General features: G+C 50.7%; 11 protein-coding genes across 11 annotated transcripts; 7 read left to right on the top strand and 4 right to left on the bottom strand.

Moving 5' to 3' along the window:
• Positions 1–97: 97 nt before the first annotated feature.
• PC9H_006728 (uncharacterized protein) lies at positions 98–878 on the top strand (the record flags this gene model as incomplete). The annotated part of the gene is made up of 5 exons (XM_036776272.1): positions 98–128; positions 179–221; positions 271–431; positions 485–630; positions 678–878. 5 exons carry the CDS (start codon positions 98–100, stop codon positions 876–878), a joined length of 582 nt encoding a protein of 193 aa, XP_036632291.1.
• Positions 879–961: 83 nt separating this feature from the next.
• On the top strand, positions 962–1,713 carry PC9H_006727 (uncharacterized protein; the record flags this gene model as incomplete). Its single annotated transcript, XM_036776271.1, has 4 exons — positions 962–1,015; positions 1,066–1,139; positions 1,211–1,296; positions 1,361–1,713. The coding sequence occupies 4 exons, from the start codon at positions 962–964 to the stop codon at positions 1,711–1,713; spliced, it is 567 nt and encodes a 188-aa protein (XP_036632290.1).
• A 363-nt stretch (positions 1,714–2,076) lies between these two features.
• Positions 2,077–2,651, top strand: PC9H_006726 (uncharacterized protein; the record flags this gene model as incomplete). Its single annotated transcript, XM_036776270.1, has 2 exons — positions 2,077–2,137; positions 2,359–2,651. 2 exons carry the CDS (start codon positions 2,077–2,079, stop codon positions 2,649–2,651), a joined length of 354 nt encoding a protein of 117 aa, XP_036632289.1.
• Positions 2,652–3,519: 868 nt separating this feature from the next.
• PC9H_006725 (uncharacterized protein) lies at positions 3,520–9,579 on the top strand (the record flags this gene model as incomplete). The annotated part of the gene is made up of 8 exons (XM_036776269.1): positions 3,520–4,059; positions 4,108–4,360; positions 4,452–5,242; positions 5,320–5,663; positions 5,751–6,020; positions 6,078–8,346; positions 8,398–8,774; positions 8,829–9,579. The coding sequence occupies 8 exons, from the start codon at positions 3,520–3,522 to the stop codon at positions 9,577–9,579; spliced, it is 5,595 nt and encodes a 1,864-aa protein (XP_036632288.1).
• Positions 9,580–9,691: 112 nt separating this feature from the next.
• On the bottom strand, positions 9,692–11,573 carry PC9H_006724 (uncharacterized protein; the record flags this gene model as incomplete). The annotated part of the gene is made up of 12 exons (XM_036776268.1): positions 9,692–10,132; positions 10,179–10,268; positions 10,317–10,386; positions 10,437–10,537; positions 10,591–10,681; positions 10,738–10,873; positions 10,936–11,009; positions 11,063–11,143; positions 11,197–11,207; positions 11,260–11,335; positions 11,386–11,445; positions 11,497–11,573. The coding sequence occupies 12 exons, from the start codon at positions 11,571–11,573 to the stop codon at positions 9,692–9,694; spliced, it is 1,308 nt and encodes a 435-aa protein (XP_036632287.1).
• Positions 11,574–11,842: 269 nt separating this feature from the next.
• Positions 11,843–14,131, bottom strand: PC9H_006723 (uncharacterized protein; the record flags this gene model as incomplete). The annotated part of the gene is made up of 10 exons (XM_036776267.1): positions 11,843–11,932; positions 11,984–12,345; positions 12,394–12,469; positions 12,522–13,126; positions 13,184–13,388; positions 13,444–13,550; positions 13,603–13,684; positions 13,735–13,807; positions 13,862–13,943; positions 13,996–14,131. 10 exons carry the CDS (start codon positions 14,129–14,131, stop codon positions 11,843–11,845), a joined length of 1,818 nt encoding a protein of 605 aa, XP_036632286.1.
• Positions 14,132–15,251: 1,120 nt separating this feature from the next.
• On the top strand, positions 15,252–16,049 carry PC9H_006722 (uncharacterized protein; the record flags this gene model as incomplete). Its single annotated transcript, XM_036776266.1, has 4 exons — positions 15,252–15,309; positions 15,374–15,457; positions 15,510–15,855; positions 15,917–16,049. 4 exons carry the CDS (start codon positions 15,252–15,254, stop codon positions 16,047–16,049), a joined length of 621 nt encoding a protein of 206 aa, XP_036632285.1.
• A 961-nt stretch (positions 16,050–17,010) lies between these two features.
• On the top strand, positions 17,011–17,719 carry PC9H_006721 (uncharacterized protein; the record flags this gene model as incomplete). Its single annotated transcript, XM_036776265.1, has 3 exons — positions 17,011–17,240; positions 17,301–17,490; positions 17,549–17,719. 3 exons carry the CDS (start codon positions 17,011–17,013, stop codon positions 17,717–17,719), a joined length of 591 nt encoding a protein of 196 aa, XP_036632284.1.
• Positions 17,720–18,864: 1,145 nt separating this feature from the next.
• On the bottom strand, positions 18,865–20,622 carry PC9H_006720 (uncharacterized protein; the record flags this gene model as incomplete). The annotated part of the gene is made up of 5 exons (XM_036776264.1): positions 18,865–18,999; positions 19,066–19,805; positions 19,931–20,287; positions 20,337–20,463; positions 20,524–20,622. 5 exons carry the CDS (start codon positions 20,620–20,622, stop codon positions 18,865–18,867), a joined length of 1,458 nt encoding a protein of 485 aa, XP_036632283.1.
• A 1,723-nt stretch (positions 20,623–22,345) lies between these two features.
• On the top strand, positions 22,346–23,179 carry PC9H_006719 (uncharacterized protein; the record flags this gene model as incomplete). Its single annotated transcript, XM_036776263.1, has 5 exons — positions 22,346–22,459; positions 22,511–22,618; positions 22,671–22,919; positions 22,971–23,006; positions 23,063–23,179. 5 exons carry the CDS (start codon positions 22,346–22,348, stop codon positions 23,177–23,179), a joined length of 624 nt encoding a protein of 207 aa, XP_036632282.1.
• A 58-nt stretch (positions 23,180–23,237) lies between these two features.
• PC9H_006718 (uncharacterized protein) lies at positions 23,238–27,601 on the bottom strand (the record flags this gene model as incomplete). The annotated part of the gene is made up of 10 exons (XM_036776262.1): positions 23,238–23,568; positions 23,623–24,242; positions 24,301–24,603; positions 24,655–25,074; positions 25,130–25,402; positions 25,449–25,695; positions 25,747–25,973; positions 26,026–27,135; positions 27,195–27,272; positions 27,329–27,601. The coding sequence occupies 10 exons, from the start codon at positions 27,599–27,601 to the stop codon at positions 23,238–23,240; spliced, it is 3,882 nt and encodes a 1,293-aa protein (XP_036632281.1).
• Positions 27,602–27,792: the final 191 nt, after the last annotated feature.

The following is a 27,792-nucleotide window of genomic DNA, read 5'->3' as shown; positions in this document are numbered from 1 at the left end:
GGGACCTTACTGCTAGGAGTTCCTGAAATTGACTGTCACTCACCAATCCTCCTTTGGATTCATCTGGACTTGGTTTTACCTCTACAACCGAGGAATTATGTCTGTTGCAGCACACACGACGCCCTCAGGTCAGTGCAGTTCCCCTCATCAACTGCAAGTTCCACTGATGTTCCGGCAGGCTATCTCTTACCGTCTATCCACTCGGCTCCCCCATTCTTCACGTAAGCCAGGTCGTTGCTTCGGGCCTCGTTTGCTAACTCGAACAATTAGCAAACAGATCAATCCTACCACTCGGTCAATCGCTGATGACCACTGGGCACGGATTATACTTGGATACGCTAGACATCGAAGGTTATTCACCCTGCGTGTAGAAGATGCGGAGACCTCTGGGAACGACTGGGATGAGATCTTTCGAAATGAGAGGATCAACCGTAAGCGTCAACTCAAGGGAGATATCTGCTCGCATGACCAACCCGTACCGTAGGGCGGCTTCTACCAGATCATCTAGCATCTCTGATATCTTCTATGGTCACCAACAACCTCGCTGTATACGAGCCGCCAAAGCAAACGCGCTCGGTACTCCTTTATTGGCGACGTCCGGAAGAATGGGCAGATGTACTCCATTCATGGGTATGTAACTTACATTTCTTGATCCCTTATAGCCTGATCGTACCTAGGTCGCATCGACGGGCCAAATGAACACCATTATGACGTTCTACGAGATCACTGACCCCCCAGTAGAGTCTCCGTTATCTTCCCTGCCCATTGTCATCCTTCGTAAGGCCATTGATGTCTTGAGCAAGTCGGGCAGAGCGCAGATAATCGCCATTGCTGATGGTGAAGGTGTACGTTTCTTCCCTGGGGGGAGTAAGATATAGCAATATTTAGTGTGTTTTTGCAAGTTACATAGAAATCGCTGTTGAATGCTATACTTCGCCGCTTCATGTTCTTTGTAACTTCCATGAAGCGCCCGCAGCCCGGTATGACCATTGCCCCCGAACCTCCCTTACGAGCGGTGCATCATGTTCTCCCTTTGACTATTTGTTGTGTACGCTGGAGTTGTAGCGCACCTTGAATGCCTCTCGATTGTATTCTTTGCCTTCATTCCCTGGTGCCGGGTTCAATTTCCTTCCCTTGTGGTGAGTCAACATTGTATGTTTTATTGTGTGAATTCGCTTATACGTCTGTCAAAAGGACATGTATTCTGTAGCACATGCGCAGATTTGGTGAAGGAGCATGGGGTCCCCCCTTTCACCGACGAAGTGTTCTGTCCGGCGTGCCGCACCGTTTTCCCTGGTGCGCTCAATAGAAACCTACGGTATACTATGTTTCGATCCCTGACCGTACTACATATTTCCAGACACTCGACATTACCCCGCCCTCCGGAATCTCGAATGTACAGCAGACTTAGACCGCGTCGACCACCTCCCACCCCGCCTGAAATACAACCCTCTCTCCTTTGTCGAAGACGAAGATCTCGGTCCCCCTACGAGCGACAGCCCGATCTTCGCTGACCTCGCGCGAATTGAGGCGAGGAAGAAAGGGCTCGAAGAATGCAAGGCGTCTATCGCGAGGCGTCTGGTCGTTCTCCGGAATCTGAAGGAAGAAAGCGAAGAGGTACGCAAGCGGCTTGGATACAGCTCAGCGACGCCGAGGGGATGGCAGTGGGTATTGCAGCCTGCGCAGGCTGTAATCATCGAAATGACTAGGTGATGTCCCCTTTCATGAATTGTCTCGATTATGAGACTCATATAAGTTGCAGGGTTTTCGTGGCTTACACGTGGAGGCTTTGGCTCCCTGTAGTGCTGATTCTGCCCTTCGTATTGTCTAAACTCAACTGTTGACCCAGTCGCGTCCTTATGGCATGCCCTCGCGCGATTAGTAATCAGACAATCCCTCTGCGGTGTAAGGTAGTGGTGCTTGGGGGATGCCCTTTGTGCTATCATATATAGCCAACAAAGGAGGCCAAGGGGCCGAACGACTCATATAAGTTGGCTGCGTCTCCAATGTCTGCGACTGTGGCACTACCTCTTCTCCGTTCATCACACTCCTACTTGAGTCTTGAGCTCATCGTCAATGTCAATGGAATGCATTATCTGCTGGGATGGTCTGACCCAACCCGTTGCGATCCCTTGCGGTAATTACTCCTTCACTTCTTTACCACATACAGTTACCTAACTTATATTACCCTTCCAGGACATATCTTTTGTAAAGACTGCTTGGCGGACCATCGCGTAGCCAGGGCCTCAGCCACAGGACATTTTCCCTGTCCCGTTTGCCAGACCTTATTCCACGGTAAGTCGATACCCTCGGACACGGTGTTCTGCATAGCACTGAATTCTCTTCACCGCGCTGCAGATGACCCCTCGCTAGTTCGTAGGTTATATCTTCCCATCGACGACCCCGAGCCGTATGCACCATACACAAAAGCCACAACTATACGCGTGTATGAAGATCTCATGGACCACAACACCCGGCATATCATTGAGTTGCAGGATGAACTATCCAAACTACAAGTCAACGAGACCACTTGCAACGTACAGTTGCGCGAGGCCTTGTTGGCGAACGCGCTTTCTGCCGTGAGGGAGAAGCAACTCAAACAAGAGCTTACGGACTTGCACCTATTTTTGGCTGAGTTGGGGGGGATGTGAGTGAGCCCTTGTCTGGATACATGGTGGTGTGGCTGACGATGAACATGGCATATAGGGTACTTATGAATTCGGCTCTACATGTGGTTGGGGCCGCGTATCTTGCTCGACCTATCATAACAACCTGCGTTTGTTTACCGCTATACTTCATCGGTTGGTTCTTTTTGACATCGCTTACGCACCGATTGTTGGCGTGGGCCTTCGGTCATGGCCTCAAGACTTGGTGGGTTTGCCATACGGTTTATCAACGTTTGGAGTTTGCCAGCCTCGACGACTGTGCTTGACGCACCATGTATTACTATCCCTGCCACTGCGCGAGTCACTTCTAGGTGGCCGGATTGCATGCTTTGTGCTGTTTACTATGGAAGTTCTCTATTCTTTTTCTACTTCTTCCTTTGCACGATACCTATTTTCTATCATACGTACACCTCCATACCCCCGTGACACTCTTCGCCTCGAAGTTCTTCGAATTAGAATGATCCCTGATCTCGTTCCGCGTCGAACGTGCTGGCCTTCACGTAGATAAGCACGAATTCCCAGTGTCCAAGGCATTTGCTTCGGCAAATGGTCTATAAGGTTGTCATCTATGCTGCGCATCGTTCGCCTGAGTTCGGCCTTCGCTTTCAAGATAGCGGAGGCAAATGCGATGTTTCCTTATCTAATCAGTGCAGCGACGGTGATCGCGGAGAAGAGCGATCGAGGCACAAACCCGAAAGCGGATTAGCGCGCGGCGTTGACATAATACAGAGTGATCTCGATCGTGAGATCTACGGAGTCAGGGTATTTGTCTCGTGGCTGTGGATTGCCGTTTGTGTGACACGGTTGACAACCTTTTTCTCTTCTCCTGGACTGATTCGCATCATTCATCATCATGAACGTCGCACTTCTCCTCGACTCGCCCTCCGACGAGCAGCGCAGAAGGAATGCGCCGCCAGCTCAGTCGATTTCAGAACTCGATAGCAGGTCCTCGAGGGTGCAGGGGCAACAGCAACAGCAGCAGCAGCAACAACAAGGAAGAGGGCAGGGAGGGGATGGGGTAAGCACATATCGAGCAAGCACGCCACTTTACCCGTCGCCGATTCCGATGCATATGCAGCCTGCTGCGCAGGCTCCCATCCCGCCCTCGCCACTGTCTGCGCGCCCGATGCCAAACATTCCTGCACCCTACTCTCTATCCGACCCTTCTCCGATGTACCATCCCCCACCTCCTACCGGGCCCGCCCGCATGTCGAGCAGCGGCAACACCACCCCGACGCACACCCATGCGGCGGTAGCCTCGAGCCATCTTCCACCCCCCGCCCATCCTCATGGTCATTCACAAGCACAGTCCCCTGCCATGGCGTCTCTTCGCCCCTTGGACCCTGTGCCTCTCACTTCGTCATCAACGTCCGGAATTCAGAACCATTTTTCGGTTCCTCATCATCCTTCGGGGCCTCCTCCAACGTCGGCGATGGGGCAGGGGGCACTAGCCACTTCGGTTGCGTCCCCTCATCACGGCACCCAGCCTGCTTCTGCTCACACGACATCACGCGGTTATGGAGAGACGCCCTTTCCCACGCACGTTTCGACAATGGGCGTGGGAATGTTGAAAGGCACTCCTCATCCGCAACCGATCATGGACTCGAGCTCAAGCCAGCACTGGGATCGCGACCGGGAGAGAGAGAGGGAAAGGGATCGCGAGAGGGACCGCGCAGACAGAAGAAAACTGGCAGGTAAGTCTTTCGCTTCCTCAATGTCACGATGCCGAGTTGTTGCCACTCTTCCTCGTATATTTTTCACCGCGAACTCACTTTGCGCGCGCAGACACTGGGCGGTCTCGGTCGCGGCACGGATCGTTCACAGAACCGGCACCACCGCTCGGCAGCCTCAAGTCCTCCGGCATCATGAATCCTCCCCCACCACATTCGTCCTCCGCTCCGTCGCAATCCCAATCTCAGTCCCATCATCTTCAGCCTCTTCCTCCACCACCACCACCTCACCAATCCCTTCCCCATAACTCACCGCATCTGCTAAATGCGTCTCAGCCCCCGCATTCAGGGCAGTCACGGTCCCGACGCGGCTCGTTGTCTCATATATCTAACCCCGTTGGCCACCCCGGGAGAGTGAACACGGCACCACCTCAAGCAGCTATTGTTGGACCTGGTGTCAGGCCTGGCACTTCGGGTCCTGGGACGAGCCCTGGTAGTGGTATTGGTCCGGGTGTTGGGTCGAAGCCACGTACACCACCGATGGCCAGCTTACAGCAAAGCGGGCCCGTACATGCACCGTTACTCGCCCCAAGTCCCTCGAAGAGCGACGAGAGCTTGAGCGGACGCAGAGATATGATGGAAGAACCCCTTGGCCCTGGCGCGCTGAGAGAGAGAGACTTCAGGGAAAGAGACCGAGAATTCCGAGACCGAGACATGCGAGACTTTCGCGAAAGAGATTATAGAGACAGGGACAGGGAGTTGCGCGAGCGTGAGTGGGAGAGAGAGAGGGAACGCGAGCGGGAGCGGGAGAAGAGGGACAGGGAAATGAGAGCACAACGGGACAGAGAGGATATGGAAATTATCCGCGCTGCTGCGTCGAACAGGAAGCAGCAGGAGCAGCAGTCCGTAAGTTAGACCCGTTCTTTGCCCGATGCTATAATTTCCGACCTCGGTTCCGATCTAATGGCATTCTGTTCTCTTAGACCCAAGCAAGTGGACCGCAGCAAACGGAATTGCTGGTGTTGAAACCCAATGTTTCAACGGCAGACAGAGATTACCGTGACCGTGACCGCGAACGAGATCAACGCGAACGCGACAGAAATCGTGAACGTGACCGAGAAAGAGAAAGAGACATGCGTGAGAGGGAGCGCGAACGCGAAAGGGAGCGGGACCTCTGGGATCGAGACAGGGAAAGAGCCTATCGCGAGGACCGTGAACGCGATCGGGACTACCATGCTCATCAGCCGCCGGCTCCCCCACAAGGCCAGCACCACCAACATCTACCTCATCAACCTCACTCACATTCCCATCCGCCTCACCACCACCCGTACTCCTCACATTCGCTTCCTCCGCAACCGCATCAACATTATCATCCACCTCCGAATTCCTTACACTCCCACTCCCAGTCTCATAGCGGCGGATCTCTGCATCACCCCTCACATAATTACCCCCATTCCCATGCCCACTCTACTCCAATTACCCAGGTTCACCAAATTCAACTCCCACGCACCCAGCCGCCACTTCCCCAGAACTTCCCACCTCAACAGCAGCAGCACACATCTCACCCTCCAAGCCATCAGGGTTCTCCGACCCACCCTCACCAAATATCAAGCCCGTATAGCCAGCACCAACAGAGTCAGCAGAGTCCACCATTGTTGGGGCAGTCACCTGGACATCATGTTGGGTGAGTCTAGCTTCATATTAGTTGTGGTAATGTAAGTTACTGATTATACCACGTCAGAGCAACTATTGGTCCTGGTATTCCGCCGAACGGTCTCCCTACAAACGGTCCTCTATCCTCTCTGCCGCCAAATCCAAACTCCCAACAATCAAATTCTTCAGGCCCTCTTCAGTTCAATTCACATCAGTCTAACATGACATCAGGCGGGGCCCCACCCATCCTTACAGGACCAGGCGGCGTAGGGCCGGGAATATCTGGACCAGGTGTTCCTCCCCCTGGTCCTCCAGCTCCTGCGATGGTCGGCCCGGGTGTAGGGTATGGTCACTCGCTTACACCGCCTACGTTGGGGGGTCCCGGTGTTGGTATGCATTCCGGACCACCTCCCGGGACCATTGGTGAGCCCGTTGGCGGGCCAGGGGGAAGCATGCAAGGAATTCACCACCATCACCTTCACCATCCGCACCACTCTCAAGCCCTCGGGTCGGGATCTGGATCAGGCACGCCTGGTGGAAGGGATGGCATTCGAGATGGTATTGGTGCAACAGGCCGTGATCTCTTGGTCGATGGACGCGACAATATTAAAGGGTCCCGCCCCCCGGAGCGAGGAATTGTCATTATTGGTGGGAATCGAGGCGACCGCGACAGAGAACGAGACCGAGGGAGGATGAACTTCGAGCTCGAGGGGGACATAGAGAGAAACCAGAGAGAACGAGAGGCGATGGACCGCGAGCGGGATCGAAGGGAAAGGGAAGTAGTGGAACGCTCTCGCCCTGACATCACACATTTTGCTCTTGGGAAGGATATCAACGGCCCGCTGCCTTCTGGTGGCCGGGGTGATTCAACGCTCGGTGGAGGACCAGGGGCTCAGCGACAGTTTCAATCGCAATTTCACACGTCGTTCGTTACATCTGGGCCCAATGGCGGCTCAAGGATGTCAAGTCCCGTGCCTGGGTCTGTGATGGACCAGGTGAAGAAGGGCGATCGGGAACATGAGAGGGACGGACCCAGGGAAGGAGCCAGTGAGAAGGAGAAAGATGGACTTCGCGACACCAAGGATAGACAAGCAGACGCGCTCAGCCGAGATCGTGACCGAGAGAAGCGACGCAGTGGCGGGGATAGCGGTCTACGCCCCCCCGCCACAGCCAATGTCTTTCCCGGCGCTCCCTCCGGTCCTTTCCCAGGCTCTAAGCCAACAACTGCACCTGGCGCGACGGCGCCGAGTGGGAAGGGACAACGACAACTTCTAGATAGAGTCTTGGCGAAGGGAAACGAATCGCCCATGGGTAGAGAAGGCTTTGGTGGAACGGGAATGATGGGCGGCGAGGAAGGGCCTCAACCAGTTTGGAACGGCTATGCACCGCCGCCAATGTTGCCGAGAGGCTCCTCAGACTATGGCTATGGGTCGTCAATGCATGGACCTTCTCTGGCTGCAGGATTAGGTGGCAGACTTGCTCGCGAGAGTCTCCCAACATGGCCAGAAATAGAAGTCAAGGCGAGAACGAGCATTCACCTCGGGACATTCGTATATCCGAAGACGCCTTTCCCTTATTCATTCTGGGAGAATGGGGACCTGGAATTTGGCAGTCAAATCAAGCCTCGCAACATCGAAGCAAGAGACAAGTCTACAGAGAAGCCTGAGGAAACTGACGTCAAAGATGAAGCTACCGAGACGGAGGCGGCTGATGACAAGGACCTCCTCGACGTCGACATCCATGCAACGATCATCATTCCACATGGATTCATACCCCTCGAACGCCCATCTCGACCTAAGATCTGGGGCGGGGGCGTGCTCTTAGGTGGAACCAGGCGGATATACACGGATGATTCAAATCTTTTCTTATGCGCCTTGCACAGCGGCTGGGTTACGTGGAGCGGTGGTGCCGCAGCAAGGAAAGAAGGTCGTGATTTGAAGGTCGAGGTCCGGATAATCAAGTCTGTCGGTGAGAGGGAACGAGTTGAATACAATGTCGATACGGCGAGGTCGCGAGTAGCTTCTGCAATGCCCGACACGACAAAGAAAGGGGTTGACTCGGCCGACGCAACATCACTTCCTAGCAACGCTAAGAATCGCGATATCTCGAGGGAAGAAGTTGTGGGCAGGTTTATTGGCGGAATTGGCGCTGCATTCAAAGAGTTGAGAGGAGACGATCAAGGACGGAGACGGATAGTTAGCGGCGAATCTAGGGACGATGATACTGTGGACGAAGATGGTATGGACGTCGATGATGCCGATAACAAGGAAGACGACGGTAGAAGTTTGCAGAGCTCTGGATGGGGAAGTGGACATGACGGCAGTGCTATAGAAATCATCAAGGCTGAGTTTACCACAGTGCGTCTGATTTGCAACTTATACTCTCTCTTGCTCATCTTTACTCTGCAGAAGTCAACAGGTCGCTTAGCGCCCGGTCTGGGTCGCCGCAATCGTGCCCAACGACTCTTTGAATATGCTGAACGGAGAAATGCTGTCCTTGGCCTCGGTCAGCCACTTTGTTCAGGCAGTTCCTCCTGCGTACTAGGGCGTAAGCGCCGTCGCAGTTGGGAAGAAGGACTTGAAACAGAGCCATACAGTTCCAGGCGCTTGCCCAATGCCACAGTATTGGATCCGATTGCTGAAGAAGATGCCACTGGCCTTGGGGATGTGCAGATAAAAGCGACGTCAGAGGATGCTTACCATGATAGTGAGTGTGAAGAAGAGATTGAGATGAACGCCAGGACTGTGTTATTCGACTTCGCAGCAGGAGGGGAAATCCAAGCTGGGTGAGTATCTGCCTCAGTTATTTATGAACTTCCCTCTAATGTACAATGTATTAGGTTCAAATACGATCCTGCAGGACTCAAAAGGGTTCTCTTCCCCCAGTCAGATCGCAGCTACGCGTCTCGTCCAAGGAAGCGCCGCAAAGTTGACGATCCCAGTAGTGGGCGAGAGGCTACCCCTATGGATGTTGATGACAGTCCCCAACCCTCTACCTCTCTTACCCCCACTTATCAGCCTCTATGTGTGTTGCTCGAAACTGGAAGCAAGACATATACTCTATCCTCGGTGACGCCGTCATCGTCGGATGAGCAGTCGTTCGTTCGGACGTACAGTGTTAACCTCATGAATATTGAAGGCCCACAAAGTAATCATCCGGTTCGAGACCCACATCCAGGAGGTTCAACTCCCAAGAATGGTACCTCTGCAACCGCTCAAAATGAAGACCTTGCTACCCCCACCCCCGAAGCCCCATCAGCGCCTAGCGACCCAGCTTCCAGCCCACTGCCTGCTATATCACCGTCATCAAGAGCGTCATCCGCACCTCCACAACCACCCATTGATGAGCATGCTCCAGAACCGTCTCCCGTCGCCGATGCCACTGAGCCAGCTGTAGAGCTTGGCGCATACGTTACAGCAAAGCTAAACCCTCAGGATAAACCAACAACCGCTACTTTGTACAGCGGGTTGAGTGAAGCTATGCTTCACTTCACTGCCGAGGGTATCACAGTCCTTGATGCCGAAGCTATCGAGGTGTTGAAAATACCGATTTTGCGGTGGAAATGTCTCAAAGTCGAGCCAGTCTCATAACCATCGTTAATGCTTTCTATTTTGATCAATCCCCTGCTTTTGCATACAGTACGATGTACCTCTGAACGTTTTCCTTGTTTCCGATATGTTATTATTCACTCATTCTCTAACTCTATATTATATCTTGCACCTTTCTTGTCACATAGCTAGAGAAACTCATAAACAGCGCTCTATCCTCGCCTCGTATCCATTGGAACACCAACAAACTTCCGCCATCATTTTTCCATTCCACTGAAAAAACAGACACTGCTATCCCCTTCTCCCATTTCTCCATCTCGGCGTTGAATTTCGTTTGTGATGATTTGTTTGCTCGTCGTGCTTTCCGGGACCAAGTATCGCCCGTCACTTCAACTATCAACTTCAAAGGAGCGTCACTATCATCCCATTCGGCGGTTTGCTTTTGCTGGACTGAAGCGTCTTTGATTTCGTTGATTACTCCCATTAGAACCCGTGGGTCACAGTATGTCTTGCTTTTGAGCGGTTGGATAACGGTGTTTCTCCCTGGCAATAATCCTTGTATCGTCGGATTGGGATTCCCAATACGTGCGATCCACTACAAGGCAGGTTAGGTGAGAATGGGACGATAACGAGTAACATACGTCAGGCAAGCGATCGCGGTAAAACGACCACCCGACGGCCCACCGACGCGTCTGTCCTTGTGTAAATTCAGTAATGGCGTAGTTGTCCACCTACCTAGGGCATCAGTGGCCTTCAAACGCGATCAGCATGTTGCTTACATCATTACTTTTCAGATCGTCGACTACCTCCATGAGGGAGCTCAACTTCCCCAGCATGGATGTATACCACCTATTTCAGATCTGTTAGGCTGCGACTCTCGAAGAAAAAATCCTTTATACCGGCAGCGCAGAGGGTGCTGTAAACTTTCTTCTACCATCAGTCGTACGAAACGCGCCTCTCCCCCATCGGTTATCATCTCAACATCAGCTCCAGTGCACACCTAGGTAGAGACGTTATCAGAAGTGGGATTTGTGCGAACATCATGCTACGAACGGCGTTTGGAGGGAGGTGCTTCATTTCAGTGGACCGCGAGACCTCTTCGGCAGTGGCGTAAAATGGCGGATTGCACATAGTGAATGAGAATCTATGCATCCGCATTGTTATTACTTGCACCTGGTTTCACACATGGAAGGATCTAACACAGTAGAAGAGTCTTCGACGGCCAGTAGCTTGAATAATGGAGCGTCAGCATCGGATAGCTGCACTTTGATGCGTTCTTGGAGGTCGTTACGAGCGACATTGAGTAATGCACTCTCGTAAGATGTTTTATCAATATCTAAATAAACATCAACGTCATTTAGGCAGAAGTGTAAAGTGCATCAACTGTCCTGACAGCACCTGTGGCGATGAATGTCCACTTCGACTCGAGTTTGCACCCAAGAAGAGGGTATATAGCGGACGCTCCGGTGCCGCTGGAAGACGGTCAATCAGTCGCTAGAGAGCGACACGATACAAGCGAACGCACACATCTAGTCCTCGTACAGTGCCGTCTAATGTTGCTGGAGAATGCCGTACGATGTCTTGCAGCCATAAAATGTAATTCAACCTGGGGATCAGGTCAACGGTGCGAATATTCTGCAACGCGGCCTAAGATCGCACCTATTAGGAACCTGTACCCTCGCTGGTCAATATGCTCGCCCTCATTACCTTTGCTGTGCGTACCGGTGGGCATAGTCTCTCGGCAGGAAGCGTGAGCCTTATCGAGAAATCTCGAAGCATCAGAGCCTCAGTCAAAGCCCTGTATCATCATGGTTAGGCATACCTACCTACAACACATGTGTGAATCACCTTTGTGCATCGTTGTTCCAGAAATTAATAGTGGTGTGCCCATCGTGTCCAGGTATGAGGCTGCAGCCGCGAATCAGAGATAGATATAGCGCAACTGCTATGGATCCTGACTATTTGCGCAATTTTGGATAGCATTCGGCCAGAATAGCGAAATCTGGGGGTTCCTTGTAAGGATTTCGGAAATGCATGACATTTGCGAGTTGCAGTGGACTAGTAGTTGTTGAAGCCTCTGGCGCTTACGCTAAAAATAACGTCGCCGGAAAACGATGGGTGGACAGATCGCGAAACATGAAGGGAAAAAGGAATTACTGATCTAAAGCACTGATATATACATTGCAACCGTTACTTATACAAAAGTACTATGTGCACTAATATTATGTTTGTTAAATATTGTAGATATGGTTATAAGTCAATGTCCCAGAATATTAATTCTTGCGCAAATAGAAGGTGAAATGGTTCACAAGTTCCAACTGTTTTTGATAAGATCGGCGCCACGTTCAGCAATAACATAAGTTGGTGCCATCGTGTGCATGCTAGGATTGTAAGGCTGCCACTCAACAGTCAGAGTCGAAATATTTGAGCAAGACGATCCACTCACGAAGACGGAGGCATCTACAATTCTGACACCCTGGACACCGCCCTTCATCTTCAAATCGGGGTCTACAACGCCCCACTGAGCACCCCTCGGAGACATGCTTGCTGTTCCAACGGGGTGAGCCGTGGTTCCACTGTTACTCCTGATATATTCCTCAATCTCCTCATCTGAGTCTGCAGTAGCGAGCGAGCCCAAGGCTTCGACGACGTAGTTTTGGAACACAGGAGCGGACACGAAGCGCTTTGCGGCTTTTACTGCTTCGCGCATGGCCTTGATATCCCAGTCGGTGGTGTAAAATGCCGGGTCGATGTGAGGTGCCCGGAAGGCGTTGAGACCTCCAGTTGTGTCAAGTGTAACCGAGCCACCTGAGAGAAGATGAGCCTTGGGAAGAGAGCATTTGGCAGGAAACGTACGTGAAGTTGCAGAAACAAGGTTGGTGGAAATGGTAAGCCATTTGCCTGGGGGTGGGGTGGGGGACACAAACCCGTTCTGTTATTAAGATGTAAGTGTCACTAAGCTGTAGCATCATGCATAGACATACACCGATAGCCATTTCCAGGTGCGGCGTGTTGGGCCCCGCAGCGTAGTCCACACCCGAAGGGACGCCGAGATCAGTGAGCTCGGTCTCGTTCAAGCGGAAGAACGCGACCTGTCCGATAGGTGTTACAACCAAGGGGCCGGTCCCATCGTTGTTCCACTCAGCCATCGCGCTGTCCAACACGTTTTCGTCTTGGAAAACAGGGTCAAACGTGTCTGCATCGCTTCGTACACTCCAGAGGCAGCCAGTCGTTGGTTGATCAGTCAAATTCCGGCCAACGCTAGGAAGGTTGACGAGCGGTGTGATCCCAATTGATGACAGGTAGTTCGAGTCACCTATTCCAGAGTTGAGGAGGATCTGGGGAGTGCCGATGACACCCGCAGCGAGGAGAACTTCCTTCGATGCACTGATGGTGCTTAAGGGTCCATTAACAACGTCTTGTGTGTATTCGACGGTTTGGAAAGCAGAACCGGACCCAGTTTTCAGTATCCGAGAAACTCTGGCACCAACGAGGACGTGTAGATTAGGTCGATTGATGAATTGCGGGCCGAGGTAGGATGTTGCTGCACTGCTTCGACGCGCGCCATCGATAGCTGCTTGAAGCCAACCTGCAATTGAAAATCATTACACCGACTTCAGAAAGAAAAGTGTATATAGGCACATACCCAATCCAAGAGGACGACCGTCATTGTAGTCAAGCTTAAAGTCGAAGATACCCCCTAGTTCCTGGCCGGCTTGAAAAACCATCGGATCGAGAGCTTGGCGATGGCCAGAAAGACTGAATGAAGTCACGCCAGTAGTGCTATGGATTGACGGATCGTATTGGCCTGTAGTGTCGTGTCCATCAGCTGGGGCTGTCCATTTCTCGTTCTGCAGCGTCCTGTTAGACGTCACTTGTAACAATGAAGGGAGAAGAAATACTCACGCGTCGGAAGTATGTCTGAACATTGTTCCATGTCCAGCCCGAGTCTCCAGTGACCTCTGCGTAGCGGTCAAAGTCGTCCGACGATCCGCGAGTATAGAACATTCCGTCTACAGGTTGTCAGGATGTTGTTGCCCCGTAGCAAATTCAGACATGACTTACTAATGGAGCTACTTCCGCCTAGTACGAACCCCCGAGGGAATGGGATTTCGGCATTGTGCATCCCTACTTGAGGTGTGGTTGTCTAGAAACATCAGTGAGTTCGATGATGAGTGGATGCAGGAGACGGCGTACATAATTCCAGGTGTACTCAGCGGGAATCCGCGTTACGAAGAAGGGTACTTCGGTTTCGAAAGCATTCTCGTTCCTGGGAAGATGTGAGCAAGGGAATAAAATGCGGTCAGCGGGAGATTGTGCTTACGAGGAACCCCCCTCGAGAACAAGAACCTTGACGGACGGATTTTCCGTCAGACGGTTGGCAAGAACGCTACCACCGACGCCGCCTGACAACCTGTCAGCGTTTATACAGGGTTCATTAAAGCAGCTGAAACCTACCGCCAACAATGATAAAGTCATAAGAGACGTTTGGTAAGTCTGCCGCCTTCCCGTACAGTGCAGCAGAGACACTAAGAGGCAAGGACAGGAGCGAGAGGACGAGAGAGACATGGGCTGCAAGCGATTGAAACTTCATTTTGCTTTAGAGCTGAATTAGAGCAGTTAGGTGTAAGTATGCGAAGAGATGCTGGAGAGATGCTGGGATGATGTCTGTCCGTCAGTTGAGCTGCTTAAGTACCTGACAGTACGATGCGCGCTATTCAGGTAGTGAAGTAGCTGACCCACCCTCCGTAGTCAACCACGAGCGCGTCGAAGTGGGTTACTGGGCTACTGGGCATTCTGCCATTGTCCCGACAGCTTCGGGACCGTAGTGAGGGGTAGACCAAAGTGCGCGTATGGCATCTCCGTATGGTTCCACGCCGACAGTGCGTCATTTTTTTGAGAGAAAATATAGTGCATACCTCGCCTAACATCCAGGAAGCCCGAAGTCGGGATGACGATAACGAGTACGTCTCCGCTTCTTCAAGTCGCTAACCCAATCTAGGATCCATGGCTATGAGTAGGTTGATGGTTCCAGATACACAGCTGCACAGATAGTCGTCTGCTCAGCTCAGAAAGCGCCCATAGCATGGTAACATTACCCAGCTCACTGTTTGAAGTGCTGAGCTCTTGAGTGATAGGGATCACCGACTGAGTCGAGTGCAACTTCAAGCGTGATGTGTATCACCCTTAGAGAGCATGAGGCGCAAGCGAAGCATGTCTCGGGTCTTGCTGTGGTGGTATTCCAATAATAATACGCAGTCTAGTGCCAATCCGGCTAGCGCGCGCGCGTACCTTTATGGCGGGAGCGGAAGAGAGGCATCGTTGAGGATCCGGCTTTCGACTTTCAATACTTTGTAATCTCGCCGTGCTCGCCGTATCTAGCTCGCAAGCTAGATGGCATAGTCGCGTACAGGGTGGGTCCTGCGCCCGGAATGGCCTCGCATGTGACCGCGATTTCAAGATGCGTCAGGCGTCGGCATGTTCGAAATTTTAACCGTGTGTTCTTGCGTTTACCTCCTGATTCGCCCAGCCCATGTCCTTGGAATCCTAACCTTCAGCTCTAAGGGTGGCAGGGTGGAAAATATGGGCAGGTTGCAAGCAAGATGTGGTTTGAAACAAAGAGCGAATGGGCGCTTCGGGTCGCCGAAGCAGCCACGCCAAGCCTCCATCGCGAGGCTTGAGCTCTTGAAGCTTTCGTACATACTTCATGGGCGATGCTCGACTGCGATCCCTGCAACGACTTTGTTGAGAAGTGGATAACGCTGCCTTGTGGTACGTGCTACCGATTTCCGCATCAAATGGCTTCGGACTTCGTCGACTCACGTTTCGTTCACAGGGCACTTTCATTCTACGGGATGCGTTCAATCAACGGTGGATCCTCCCCAGTTCACTTGTCCGATATGTGAGGTTCCTTTCGACCGTGAGTTTAGAACCGTACGGGTTGCCAATTGGCCTGGACAAACTTTCATCAGGTTCCTCAAATCATGGGGTGGTACGCCCCCTACGCTTACCGCATGCTACGTCTCCCGACAAGAACGACGGCCGTGGAATGTCGTGTGATGATATCAACAACCGAATTCCTTCCTCTTCGGCCTTCGAAGACAAGATTGCGGTGTTGGAGAAGGAGGAAAAGCTCCTCACCGCCGAGCTTGATCTCCTTGAGAAAGAGTGGCTATTCCTCAACATGCTGGCCAAAATAAAGCATGTTTGCCGCCCTGATGGCATTCCAGTCTTAAGATTCTTCGCCCGGAAGAAAAGAAAAAGGCAAAAAGAGAGGATACAGGCAAATGTGTCTTTGTTGATAAGATCATTCATTTGGTAAGCATCCCGCTCTCTCCTCTGGCCAGAGGCAACGTGAGTGCTCAACTCACTTCTGAAGGTATGCACCCAATGCTGTACTTCTGATTACCATTTACGTGGCAGAAGTGAATGTGTCCCTCGCTGTCTCCGCTATCATATCGGCTACAGCATGGAGTTTGATAATCATCCTCGGTCATGTCCTCAACGATTAGGACTTATTAATATCAATGCGTATGTTCAACGATTTGTGCCTCGTGAATCCTTGTATTTTGAACGTGAGCTCAATTCCAGCTTGTTTTTCATTTATCGGATTGTAGTAAGACGGCATGAAATAAGTTGATGAAAGAATTGCATCGTCTGGGCGCTATGAGAACGGGAATCGACTCGAAACTATGCGGAGTCCTACGAGTGCAACTACCTACATCGATGAAGGTCAAGGAACTACTACTTCACTTCGCCGTCTTGTTTGGTCTGCCTACAACTCGATAGTCGCTAGGGCCTCAAGTCAACATAAGTCCAGCTCAATCTCTTCACCGGGTGACTCAGTGCAGCCTTTGTCGTTGTTTGATTTCTGACACTTGAAAGCCTCATCCGACCTGCAAATAACATCAACCTTCTACTTGAACTCTGCAAATCTGGCAGCAGCGGTGATAGCTCAGGTATAGTGGTCGTACACGAGGCCAAGATTGGACTGAAGCCACCTAAGCGATTCCGGTATCTATTCTCGGACTCGGGATATGGTTGAGTCCACTTTAATATACGACACTGTCACTGCCGCACTACCCCTTCACTCATGTTATTATCACGCATTTTAGGGATTTTGATTCTATGCTCTCAAACTACTGCCACCAAGATTTCAAGCCGACGAAATGTCACTATCGACGACCAATTTGGGGACGAGATGACGCAGGTTCTCCCAACGTATATGCCTCCCAATAGGTGGAACAAGGGGGGAATGAACCTACCTCCGGCGGTATTGGCAAGGCCCAACGCATCGCTGGCACATGGCAAAACTTGGCACGATTCGACACATCTTGTAGGGGGGCCGACGACAACAGTAAATTTCGGTTTCACCGGTCAGTAATACTTCATTTTACCCGAAGGAGACTTGATCGACATGAACATACAATTCGAACAGGTGTATCGATATATGTCTACTGCATTATTGTAAACATGCCGCCCGGTCCATCCTTCAATACCTTCGCGAATTACAAATTCTCCATGGACGGAAGCATCGTTGGCGAGTATACGCATGAAGCAGAACGCACGCCAGACTATCTCTATAACACCCCGGTCTACGTCAACACCTCCTTGGATAATGCATACCACAACTTCAGCATCATTATGGATTCTACGAAACGCTCCGTCCTAATCCTGTTTGACTACGCTGTCTACACTATGATGTGAGTTGAGACAGCACACCCATGTCTGCGGCTACTTAACCCTCTGTCATTTTATTGTAGCGGCGTAAATATCGTGAACCTATCGGCATCTGTGCCAAATCAACCTACATTTCCCTCCGAAGTAACCAATATGCCCTCTACGGGTACCACTGCTGGTAACACTTCCGGGACACTATCGACATCCCCCGAGGATCAACCTACAGCGCCCCCAGATGTAACAAATAGGTCTCGAATATCCTCGTCTGTCGTTGTTGGCGGCACGTTGGGGGCTGTCACTTTTCTATTTTGCACTGGTCTGGTATGCTTAGTCGTTTGTCGGCGGCGACGAACACTGGGTATTCACAGCAATGAGAGACCTGCGACCATCACCCACAACCCTCTTCTTGTCCTCGACCCAAACGTGTCAGCTCTACCACGTATGCCCCGCGATGGGGGGCCAAGACTCTTTGATGATACAATTAGAGAACTACGCCAGATGATACAGGACATACACGCAGACCAGAGGGCTATGAGGACGGCTTTGAGAATGCCATCTTCGCACGCCGCATAGTACTCTTTTGTATTCACCTCCGTCCTGATCCTCTTGTTCTGCAGTTGAATAGCAACGCAGTGTTCAACCTATCTCTGGCAACTCACTGATCAAACAACTGTTCATATCTAATGATGGGGACGTCCAGGCGATCCGGGGGCAGCGGCTCGGTTGAAAAGTGAACGTGTTAAGTACCCGACTGAAGGAATAGCGACTACTCATTTCGGATCAGTGAGATGCGACCGCATGAGCCTGGCTTCCCAATACTTATCAAGTACCGCGGGTGCGTTGGATGGCTGCATTACACTAGCACGACCACTGCGCGCTCACCACTACTTCGTGCTAACACCAAGTTCTGTTTTTTTCTAGCATTGGCTACAGGAGCTCCCGGACCCAAGGCAGTGCAAAACGTCACCATCGATGACTAGTTTAATGAGGAAATCACGCACATTACCCCGACATACTCGCTCCCCAGTGCCTGGATTCTTGGAGGAACTGGGGTACATACAAAATCGGATGCATCCTTAGCCCATGGGCAAGTATGGCATGATTCAACGTTTCGAGTTAGAGATGCTCGACTATGCCGCATACATCGCGATGTCATGTTCTCGTTCTCGATTTGCATCCATTCAACTCTCAATAGCGTTATTTATAACGACTAGTGGTTTGGATTTTGCTTGCGCTTCCAGGAGCGCCCCTGAGGTCCCTGCAACTCCTGCCCAGCCCCCAAATACTCTGATGTCACACAGGAGACTCTGTAGATTCTCATTCAGGGATAATGGATTCAGCGGCAGCAATTAACTTGGACGCACAAAGTTTCTCTGTGTACCAAGCCCATTAACCACCAAGCGTCAAGGAGACGCCCACCTGCTTGCCATATCCAGAACAGGCACTATTCGGAGGTAAATATAACCCTCGACAGTTGTCCCGACATGGCAGGAGAAATAGACGAAAGGGGGCAGACAAGATCAATGAAAAACTTGTACGACTTTACATTCAATATTCGTGAAACGGCAAAGCCGTCTATGTTAGGTTATCTGATCTAAGAAGTCCCGAGAGGTCTGACAGATGAGTGAGCGAGTGAGATAAGGGCGTTTAAGCCAAAGGAGCCTTGACGTATTTCCTTCGGTAATTTGAGTCAACACTGTCAAGGTAGAAGGCACCAGGCCAGACATTGTCGATAGATCCCTCTGGTGTGTACGAGACAGCATTATGGTTCTTCTCGCGGAGCTAACGGGATTAAATTTGTTAGTGACCTGAAGTGAGTGGAAGACAACGGCAATAACAGCAACGTACACCAAGACCATCAACGAATTGCTGACATGGCACGACCTTCATGGCAGCAAGCCGGTTCATCAAATCCATCCTCTCCTTGATCTCCGTCGTATCGCCCTTCACGCGCAAAGTGAAGAAGCTAGCAGCGCAACCGCCACCAAAGGCGAACATGCTAACGCGGCTGCCCCTGAGTTTGGAAGGCTCCACGTTCGAAACGAGAGACGCAAGACAGCCATAGAGCGAGCCAGTATACATGTTACCGAGACGCTTGGAGCAAGCCATACTGGGGTCAGTCTTCTGGGAAAAGGACTTCTTCGACGCAGCAATGAAGGTCTTCTCGACGATCTTGTCGGAGAGGGACACGTTCTGCGAGGTAGCGAGAAACGCTTCGGGGTTGGGGATGTCAGAGAACTGCGGGGCGTCGGGTGCGGAGCGGAAGTCGTTGAAGAGCATGCGAGCGTGACCCTTGATGACTTGTTTCCCGTATGGGCTGTGAAAGAGGGCATAGTCGACACCCTGAAGTGAGAAAGCTGCCTTGGGGTCGGCGGGCTTGTCGGCGTTGTGCAAGAGACCGTTAGAACAACTACTGATCTGACCGTGCTTGAGCTGACGCGCGGTCTTCTCGCGGAATCGAGAGTAAGCCTCGTCAAAAGCCGCAATATAGGTGACGACGGAAACGGGGCCATCAACCTCCGGGTACTCGGAGGAGAGATTGGGTTTGTAGAAGTCATATGTGTTGGACATGTAAGTGCCATGAATGGCTGGATCAAGGAAAAATTAGAGCGAGCGATTGAAAGCGATGCCCCAGAAAGGTAGGAAAGGGGAAATGTATTCAAATGGCAAAATGAACGACGGTGTTGCAGGAATGACGAACCGGAATACTTACGTTCAAATATGATTGGCGCATCCGGGCCAAGAAGCATAGCGCAGGCACCTGCACCGCCAGCAGGACGAGCAGGGCCTTCCGCGTAGACGGCGATATCTCCGGCGACAACAATGGCATTCCTCCCATCCCAGGAAGTCGATTCAATCCAGTTGATGGCGTTGAATAGTGCTGCGGTCGAACCGTAACAGGCAGTTTTGGAGTCAACACCCTCGATGTCGAAGTTGCCGGCGTCGGCGAAGAGATCCATGAGGTGAGTCTTCACGGATTTGGACTTGTCAATGATGGTTTCAGTGCCGACATCAATACGGCCAATTGACTTGGGGTCGATGTTGTACCTGTCGAGGAGCCCGGCGACAGCTGTGAGATGTGAGACACGTCGTAAGCCAGGTAGTGCGAGGCTACTCACCATTCAATGCAAAAGAGTTGATATCTTCGCGGTCATCTGTCCAGGCCATGTACTCCTGGCCAAGACCAATGGTGTACTTGCCCTTGGAGACACCGTCGAACTCCTCTAGCTCCGCTTCGGAGATACACTATTGCGGACATAATATGTCAGAAAATGTCTCAGTGACGGCACTAGCCTCGACGCGTACTCTGCGGGGGAAGTAGACTTCCATTGCAAGGACGCCGACGTCCTTGGGGCGGGGGATGTCGGTGTTAGGGACATGGGCGGAGACGATGGGGATGGTCATGGTTGGTAGTGGAGAGGAGAATGCGCGGGGTGAGCTGGTCGGGGGGCAAGTTGAGATTTCTGTGGTGGCTGGGACAGTCATATAAGGTACCACCGCTAGGTAGAGCCGGAAATATTGGACCAGAATCTGGAGGTAAGAACATACAAGGTGGTACGATTCAGGATATCATTCCCACCTGTATAATTGGGGATTACTGCATCATCTTCACTGCAACTAGGTTGTCATTTGAATCGTTGCACAGTAGGGGCTAGTGATAGCGACTCACAGCATTGTAAAAGCCGCATAGTCAAATAGCATGAACACAGCCTTTTCAGCAGGTTCCGTATGAATGTTGATCTCCGGGTAGTATTAATGGCAAGAGGCAGTCGTGTCAGTGTAGAATAACCTGGTCTCTTCTATATTCGCTGGCGAGCCCTCGTCAATGAGGATCTTGTAATTCGCGACTGTCGAAAAAGCGACCGGGTGCCAGCGTGTTGGCAAGAACGCAGTATATGTACCAAGAGAGGCACGGAATAGGTTCTACGCTTTCAAACCGAGATCTGCATAAAGCACTAGGTACCTGTGAAAGCAAAGTCAACCTCCTTCGGTCGTGGCCGCAGTGCTTCACTTGGATGTTGGGTGCCATCATATCATGTGCCGCCGCGCGCAAGGTAGGGGCTGGATGTTAGACTCTAGAGCGTACTGTGGTGGTCTACCCCAATAGGAATCGGGAACCAGCAGTGCCTTCGGGGCTCAGTGAAGGCTAGCACTAAATCCAAGAATTGTCGGCTAATGTGAAACTGAGTAGGTCAAAACTCGACTACGCTCAAATCGCTTCATTTTCTCACCTCAACTATTCCATATTCTAGTCTCGCACCTCGCACTTCTGCAACCGTGCACGAAGCTTTGAGCATTTTTGCATCGACGTTGCTGACTCGAGAAGCTTCATCGGGCCGCACGGTTACGTTCCCGCCGTTCATAAGCGATCGGACAAGCCGTTCCACAACCCCAACCAACATCACCACACCATGAGCAATCCCCTGACCGCACCGTTCATAGGGACGCTCTACTACAGGTTGCCGTTTTTAGTACCCTTTGTCAATGATGAAGAGTTAATAAATAAATTTCTGGTCTTTTATGGGTAACATTGTTGTAGCTCTAAATTTCTTCTGTTCAATTTTTGACCTTTAATGAAGCTTGCCATCAGCAAAGTCGTGAAACGCTGCTGATGCCTGTTGAAGCTTAGCATCACGAGACTCGGTTGCATTGCCATATCGGGAACTATGATAGGACCATGCGCCGCGACCCGGGCAATCTGCATTACCGCTTTCGGATCTGCTGTTCCCGCCCCGAAGAATGGAGATGGTGACCTTATCTTTATCTATGTCATATATCATATTCAATCCAGATATTCGGTACCATTGTCACGTCTCACCGGGCTGCGAGGATTTCCGTCATGGTGACAGAAGTATCATAGGGTACATGACACCCTTCTCAGCCCATGGTAATGCAGTTGGTGCAGCTCCTACGCTGATGTTAGCGAGGCCACCATGATAGTGTCAAGGTAATACATGACCAGGCTAAGCTACAGTGCCGTGCCCCATGGACGGCATCTGCGCCGTGTTCCTGGCCAAGCAATCAACAAACACGGTCACATGTAGATTCAGTTAACATACTTAATTGCAAGGCCGTCACGGTTTAGCAACCCTGCTTAACCATCTTTCCATCACTTCCCTCTATTACCATGGATCTCGTTGATACCAAGGAAGGTCCTTATGATGAAGAAGACCTTGTCGCCCAGTTCCATGAGTGGTGCCGCGAAGAGAAGGCATTCTTACTGGTTGATTGGCCTAGTTGGGTAAGTGAGTTTCCATTCGGGTACTATCACATACCACTCACCGTCTCCTAGAAACTTCACGCCTGGCCCCTTCTCAACCCCGCATATGACAAGTATCAGCACTGCCTATATGGCATGGCTCGGGACTCTGTCCTCCGGCAGACGGTCCATGTCTACGATGTACGTGCTATTTATATCAAAACTTCGTTAGCTAAACTTATCTCACTCCTAGCCGAAATCTAATTGCCACTTCATGGTTTGGCGCATCATGATCAACTATAAATGGGGCGAAACTCTCATGAAGGAGGACTTTGAGTCGCCTTTGATGGTCTTCGGCTGTTGGTCTGAACGGGATGTCACCGGCCAACCCGAGTGGATCAACACCCCAATTGACTGTGTACGCACATCACTACAAAACTGGAAACTTGTGGTGGACTATGTTCTAGAGCATATTGCTGATGCGCCGTTGAATCAAGACTCGGTGAGTGTTACATACTTTCTGCTGTATACTAAATCTTAATCTCACCTTCAGTCTGATGAGATCGGTTTGTGGTGTGAAGCTGTCAAGGTAAGCTTAATTACTTTGGTGGCTAACAGATTGTCCTGATTCTGATCTACCATTAGTTTACGCACTACTTCGACGACACAATGCGCAAAGTCGCTGCCGGTATCCCTGATAGCCAAGCCTCAGTTATCACGGATACTGAAGATCATCCTATGTCCGCTACCAATACCATTTGAGTTTACGATGCACATTATCTTATCACAATCTTTATGTATGGGTCCATGTGCGTGTACTCTACAGTGGAGAATAGTTTAAGGCGTCTTCCTCATCTACCCATTTGTCTACATCCTCATCATCTTCCGGATCAGATTCCTCTCCTTCTGAACCCTCATCTGATACTGCTGGCTCTTCTTGTGGTGCCGGATTGTGATCTCCCGCTTCAAGCTCTTCTGAGGTAATTTGTATGGGGTCTATGCTTGGTTCAGGTTGATCTAGGCTGTCCACGATCGGGGCTTCTTCGTCGTCATCCACACCAGAGTCTTCATTGAGGACAGCAGGGAAGTGAACCTTGTAGTGGCCAATACCACCTCCATGGTATCGCATGAACATGTCCCGGTCCACAAAGCTTCAGAGGAATTATTTCAATATAGGCTTCGAGGCAATAGAGAAAAGCACGTACAAGTTCACATAATAGTGTACATAGTCATCTTCGTCGGGCTCCTTGGGCCAAGTAAAGTTTTTGTCAAGAATATCCATGTGAAATGTTTGTCGAGCAATGGAACGGCCTAGGGAATCGGGAGCAGGTCCATATGCGAAAGCAGGGATGATATGGCTTCCACGGATGACCTCGTCTGGGTTAAGGAATCCAAATGCCTCGGAAACGTCCATGAAACTGAGACGTGTGAACTGCTTTTGCTTTAACCCGCCGCTGTGCCTAGTGTTGACCTTGAAATGGCGCACCCAGAGGACGTCGAACTCCTTCGTCTGCGGCGAAAGTTCTTCATGCTGAATTCTGACATGAAAGACACTTAGAACGCGCGCGTAAGAAAAAGGGTGGGGGTCGGCTTCATTCCGTTGCAAAGTCATAATATCAGGGTGCGTCCGGGGATGTATTGTGTCTTCCCCAAGCCGTACATCATAAGATGTATAGTTGACATGGATTTTTTTGTGAAGATAGAGGCGGTTACCAGAGATCTGTATTTTATCCCAATCTTCTCGGTTAAACTCTTCATCTTCAACATATTCGTCGGAATGGAGCAGGCGCGAAAGTAGATGCTGCTTGAGTTTAGGAATGAAATTCTACAAAGGGAAGGGGCGTGAGCAACTGAAACGATACGGTAAAGGATAGCAGCATTACGGTAAGTGCTGGGTCATTTTCATGCTGGCGAAGAATAGAGTAGATATTGCGTGGAGAGTTTATTGATTTTGCAATGGTGTGATGGACAGAAGGTGGAGTATATGGTCGTGAGGCTTCTGCTAGAATCTGAGATTGTGGAGGTGAACGGCGGTGAAACATGGATAACCAGGATATTCTGTGTAGTCGAGCGTTCACTATGTGCACCAGGCGCTCTCTTGCTTCATGCTTTGTCATCTGGCGAAGTGCCTTGTTCTTGCTCGTGCGGACATAGAATACTTTGGGACGTTTGTGCTGAAGCTCGCCCTAGGAATCAAGTTCAAACCCTGAACAAGTCTGACGTGGATTTATACATACCGGTTGTGTTGAGTAAGAGTCTGTTGTTCCGAATCGGCGGATAGTGCGAACATAGTCCCCCATCGAGTGGAACTTGTATGTCAATAGATTGAAGCGCTTGAGCTTCGGCCCACCAATTTTCACAGGTATTGAACCATCAGGCCCGGGATTGAGAGCCTTTTGCTTGCGGTTCTGACGACGACCACGGGCAGCCTCTTCTTTGGGCAATTCCTTTGTTTCGAATGCAGCGCAGGTGTGTTTTTCAAAATGACGTAGCTGACGTCCGAGATCAGTAGTTGCCTGATCAAGGGAATCAAGTGTGTCGTCGGTATGCATCCGTAATTTAGCAAGGGCATGCCATTCTGCGAAGGTGAATAGTAGCTTCTGTATGTTCCCGTCATGTGGCTCAGGTAACAAACCTTCGAAGACTGGCATGGCACACTAGAATCAAGTTTAGCAATGAGGTAAGGGAGACTCGAATGGCGTGCCTTCATACCTGAAGCAAGTCTTCGAAGTCTCGTGCTGCAAGCTTCTTCATGGATGAAGCATTATTACTAAATCGGCAAATGGTGGACTGCCCGAAAGAGGGTATAGCACGGTATCCGTCATTGAGCTTTTGGATAGAAGGTCCGCCATGGGCTACAAGAATGCGTATGAGATGGGTGAAGAGCCCCTTCCACGTGCCCAACTCGATTTCGTGCATGAGGTCCGGTACAAACATGTCAAAGTAATTAAAGTCTGGCCCTGGAAGACAATCGGAGAATGCGTTCTGGTGGAATGAGTATTTTGTGACGCCAAGATTGAGGATCACATACAGATGTTGGAACCTCAGACTTTGGCCCCAATGTAAGCTCGATGAACTTATTCTTGAGTATACGGCCTTCGGTATATATCCAGTCACGAACACGAGAAATCCTTGATCGTCGGTTGATATCATTTACACGTGTGTTCAATCGACGCCGTCTGTCGAGCTGTGTCCCTAGTTCGGCAATGCACTCTTTGGGTGTAAGGCAGCGTGGACAAGGGCATGCACCCAGGTTGCGTATTGTTGCAAGAAGGACTCTGGTCAGATACATGTTAACATTAATAAATAAGTGCATGGATATTTCATACTTCTCGGGATAATCCGCTGAATAAGTGAAGATGCGTGGATAGAATCGTCTGAAAACTCCGTCGGCACACTGAATAACCATTCCGTGGTTGTATGCATGGATAAAATCGTCGTCAAGAAGTTTCCGCCACACGGCATGCATCAGCTCGCGTCGAGCATGTGTGAGAAGCTCTGTAGTGGGTCCCTCACCCGTGAGGTTATGTACAAACTCAAAGAATGTATCCGGAAGCTAGTGAAATGTATTAATGAACCGTGAATGATGATGAACATCTAGCACTCACCTTGGGGATGTAAGCCAGATGTTGACAAGAACCAGTCGAGGGCTTGCAGCGTACGTATTTTGACTCGTTGCCAAAGGACAGGTAGATAGGCCAGGCAGACGCAGTTCCGAACGATGCAAGGTGAGTGGAGTCAGAGTAGAGCATGATTGCAGCCACTACTCGCTCAAGGTCACAATCATCTTCGGGTGGTTGCTGTTGAAGTTCGATATGTGCTTCGACCATTGCATCAGAAGCGTAGATTTCATCATATACCCGAGTAGGCAGTGGCTGGGAACCTTGGTCGGAATCAAGTGGATTGCCGGGAATGTGGACGTCGTGTTCAAAGAATTGCTTGTATGGCGTGTAATGGAAGTAGCAACCAATATCGGGGTCACCAATTGCGTTCTGGATGACCTCGGTGAGAGATCGGTAGTGAAGGCCAGGGATTTCGAACAGAGGTGCATCCTCCAGCGATGCATGTACCTGCCCATCTGGAATGGATATTGATATAGGGACCTCCCTCCACCCTCCCCGATTTTGTGGCGAGTTGTTACTGGCACTGCCCTCATCAGAGGAATCTGAAGCGGAACCTTGGATGTACTTGTCAACGCGGTTGATTTCTGAGTCGATGTTAGTGTTGGTGACATCGGCCTGAGAAAACTCCGTGGACTGCAGAAATGCAAACAGTTTGCCAAACTCGATGTCCGATTTCGTGTTCGAACCGATCCACTTCCAGCTAAGTAGTCCAAACAACGAGGAATTCGTGAATGGGAAATAAGGGTTTCCTGACTCATCCTGCAACTTTGGAGGAAGAGATTCGGCGTCGGTTGGTGGCGAGGTTGCATCATCGTCATTGTGGGCATCAGCCGTGTGTGATGAATATGGGTCATAAGTAGGATTGGTAGGATATTCACGCCATAAGCCATATTGACTCATTCTGGAGCGGAAGGTACCCCATATAGATGACGCCGGGGTCTCCTTTTGAATGTCGTCCTGGTCCTCGCTCTGTAGCCGCGGTTGAGGTTGAGGTTGAGCAGCACGAATCTCCTTCTCCCGCAAAAGCCGTTGGCTTTCAAGAACTTTCCATGTTGGGCATCTCGATCGTCCATGGGAAGAAGAGGAAACGGCTCCCTGCAAGATAACATGGTCAGTCACATTTGTCTCGCTTAGACCGCCTCCATCATACATACAGAAGAGGCAGAGGCAGATGGCAGAGTTTGATTCTGTATAACGGCCGCATTTTCGTCCACCATATCAATGTCGTCAGGCTGTTCAAACAATGCTTGAGCACCGAAACACCAAAACGAAGGAGCTATCCACAAACCGTTGATTGTGATGTCTCATCTACATCATACCAGTCTCGATTGCTTTCATCAGTATCCTCAGGTCCATGGATCCCCGTCGGTGTCGGGATCATTAGACGTCGGCGCTTGGCTGTGCGCTCCTCTCGTTTTTGCTTTTTCTTTGCTTGGTATCGTTCAGCAGCATCAAGCAAAGATGTATCATCAACCTGGCCTTTGCATCCTTTCTTAAGGTGGCCGCGAATATCCTTCAAACCGTCAAAGTTGATTCCACAGAACTGACAAGTGTAAACCATGGTGGCCGTGACAAAGAGGGCTGATAAGGGATTGCATGATACAGAGAATGGCGTGCAAATTGATAAGAAAGAGTATTTGAAATCTATGGATAACCAGTAAGCCCGTTGTGAGAGTCATGAAGTCTCCGCCACTCACCTAAGCTTTTACGTTAGGAATAAGTCCCCAGAGTTGTGTCTCCTGCACTCTTGGA

The sequence above is a fragment of the Pleurotus ostreatus genome (assembly GCF_014466165.1).
Source record: "Pleurotus ostreatus strain PC9 chromosome Unknown scaffold_4, whole genome shotgun sequence".
Lineage (NCBI taxonomy): Eukaryota > Fungi > Basidiomycota > Agaricomycetes > Agaricales > Pleurotaceae > Pleurotus > Pleurotus ostreatus.
Note: the sequence above shows the minus strand (reverse complement) of the source record. Positions and strands in the feature narration are given on the sequence as shown.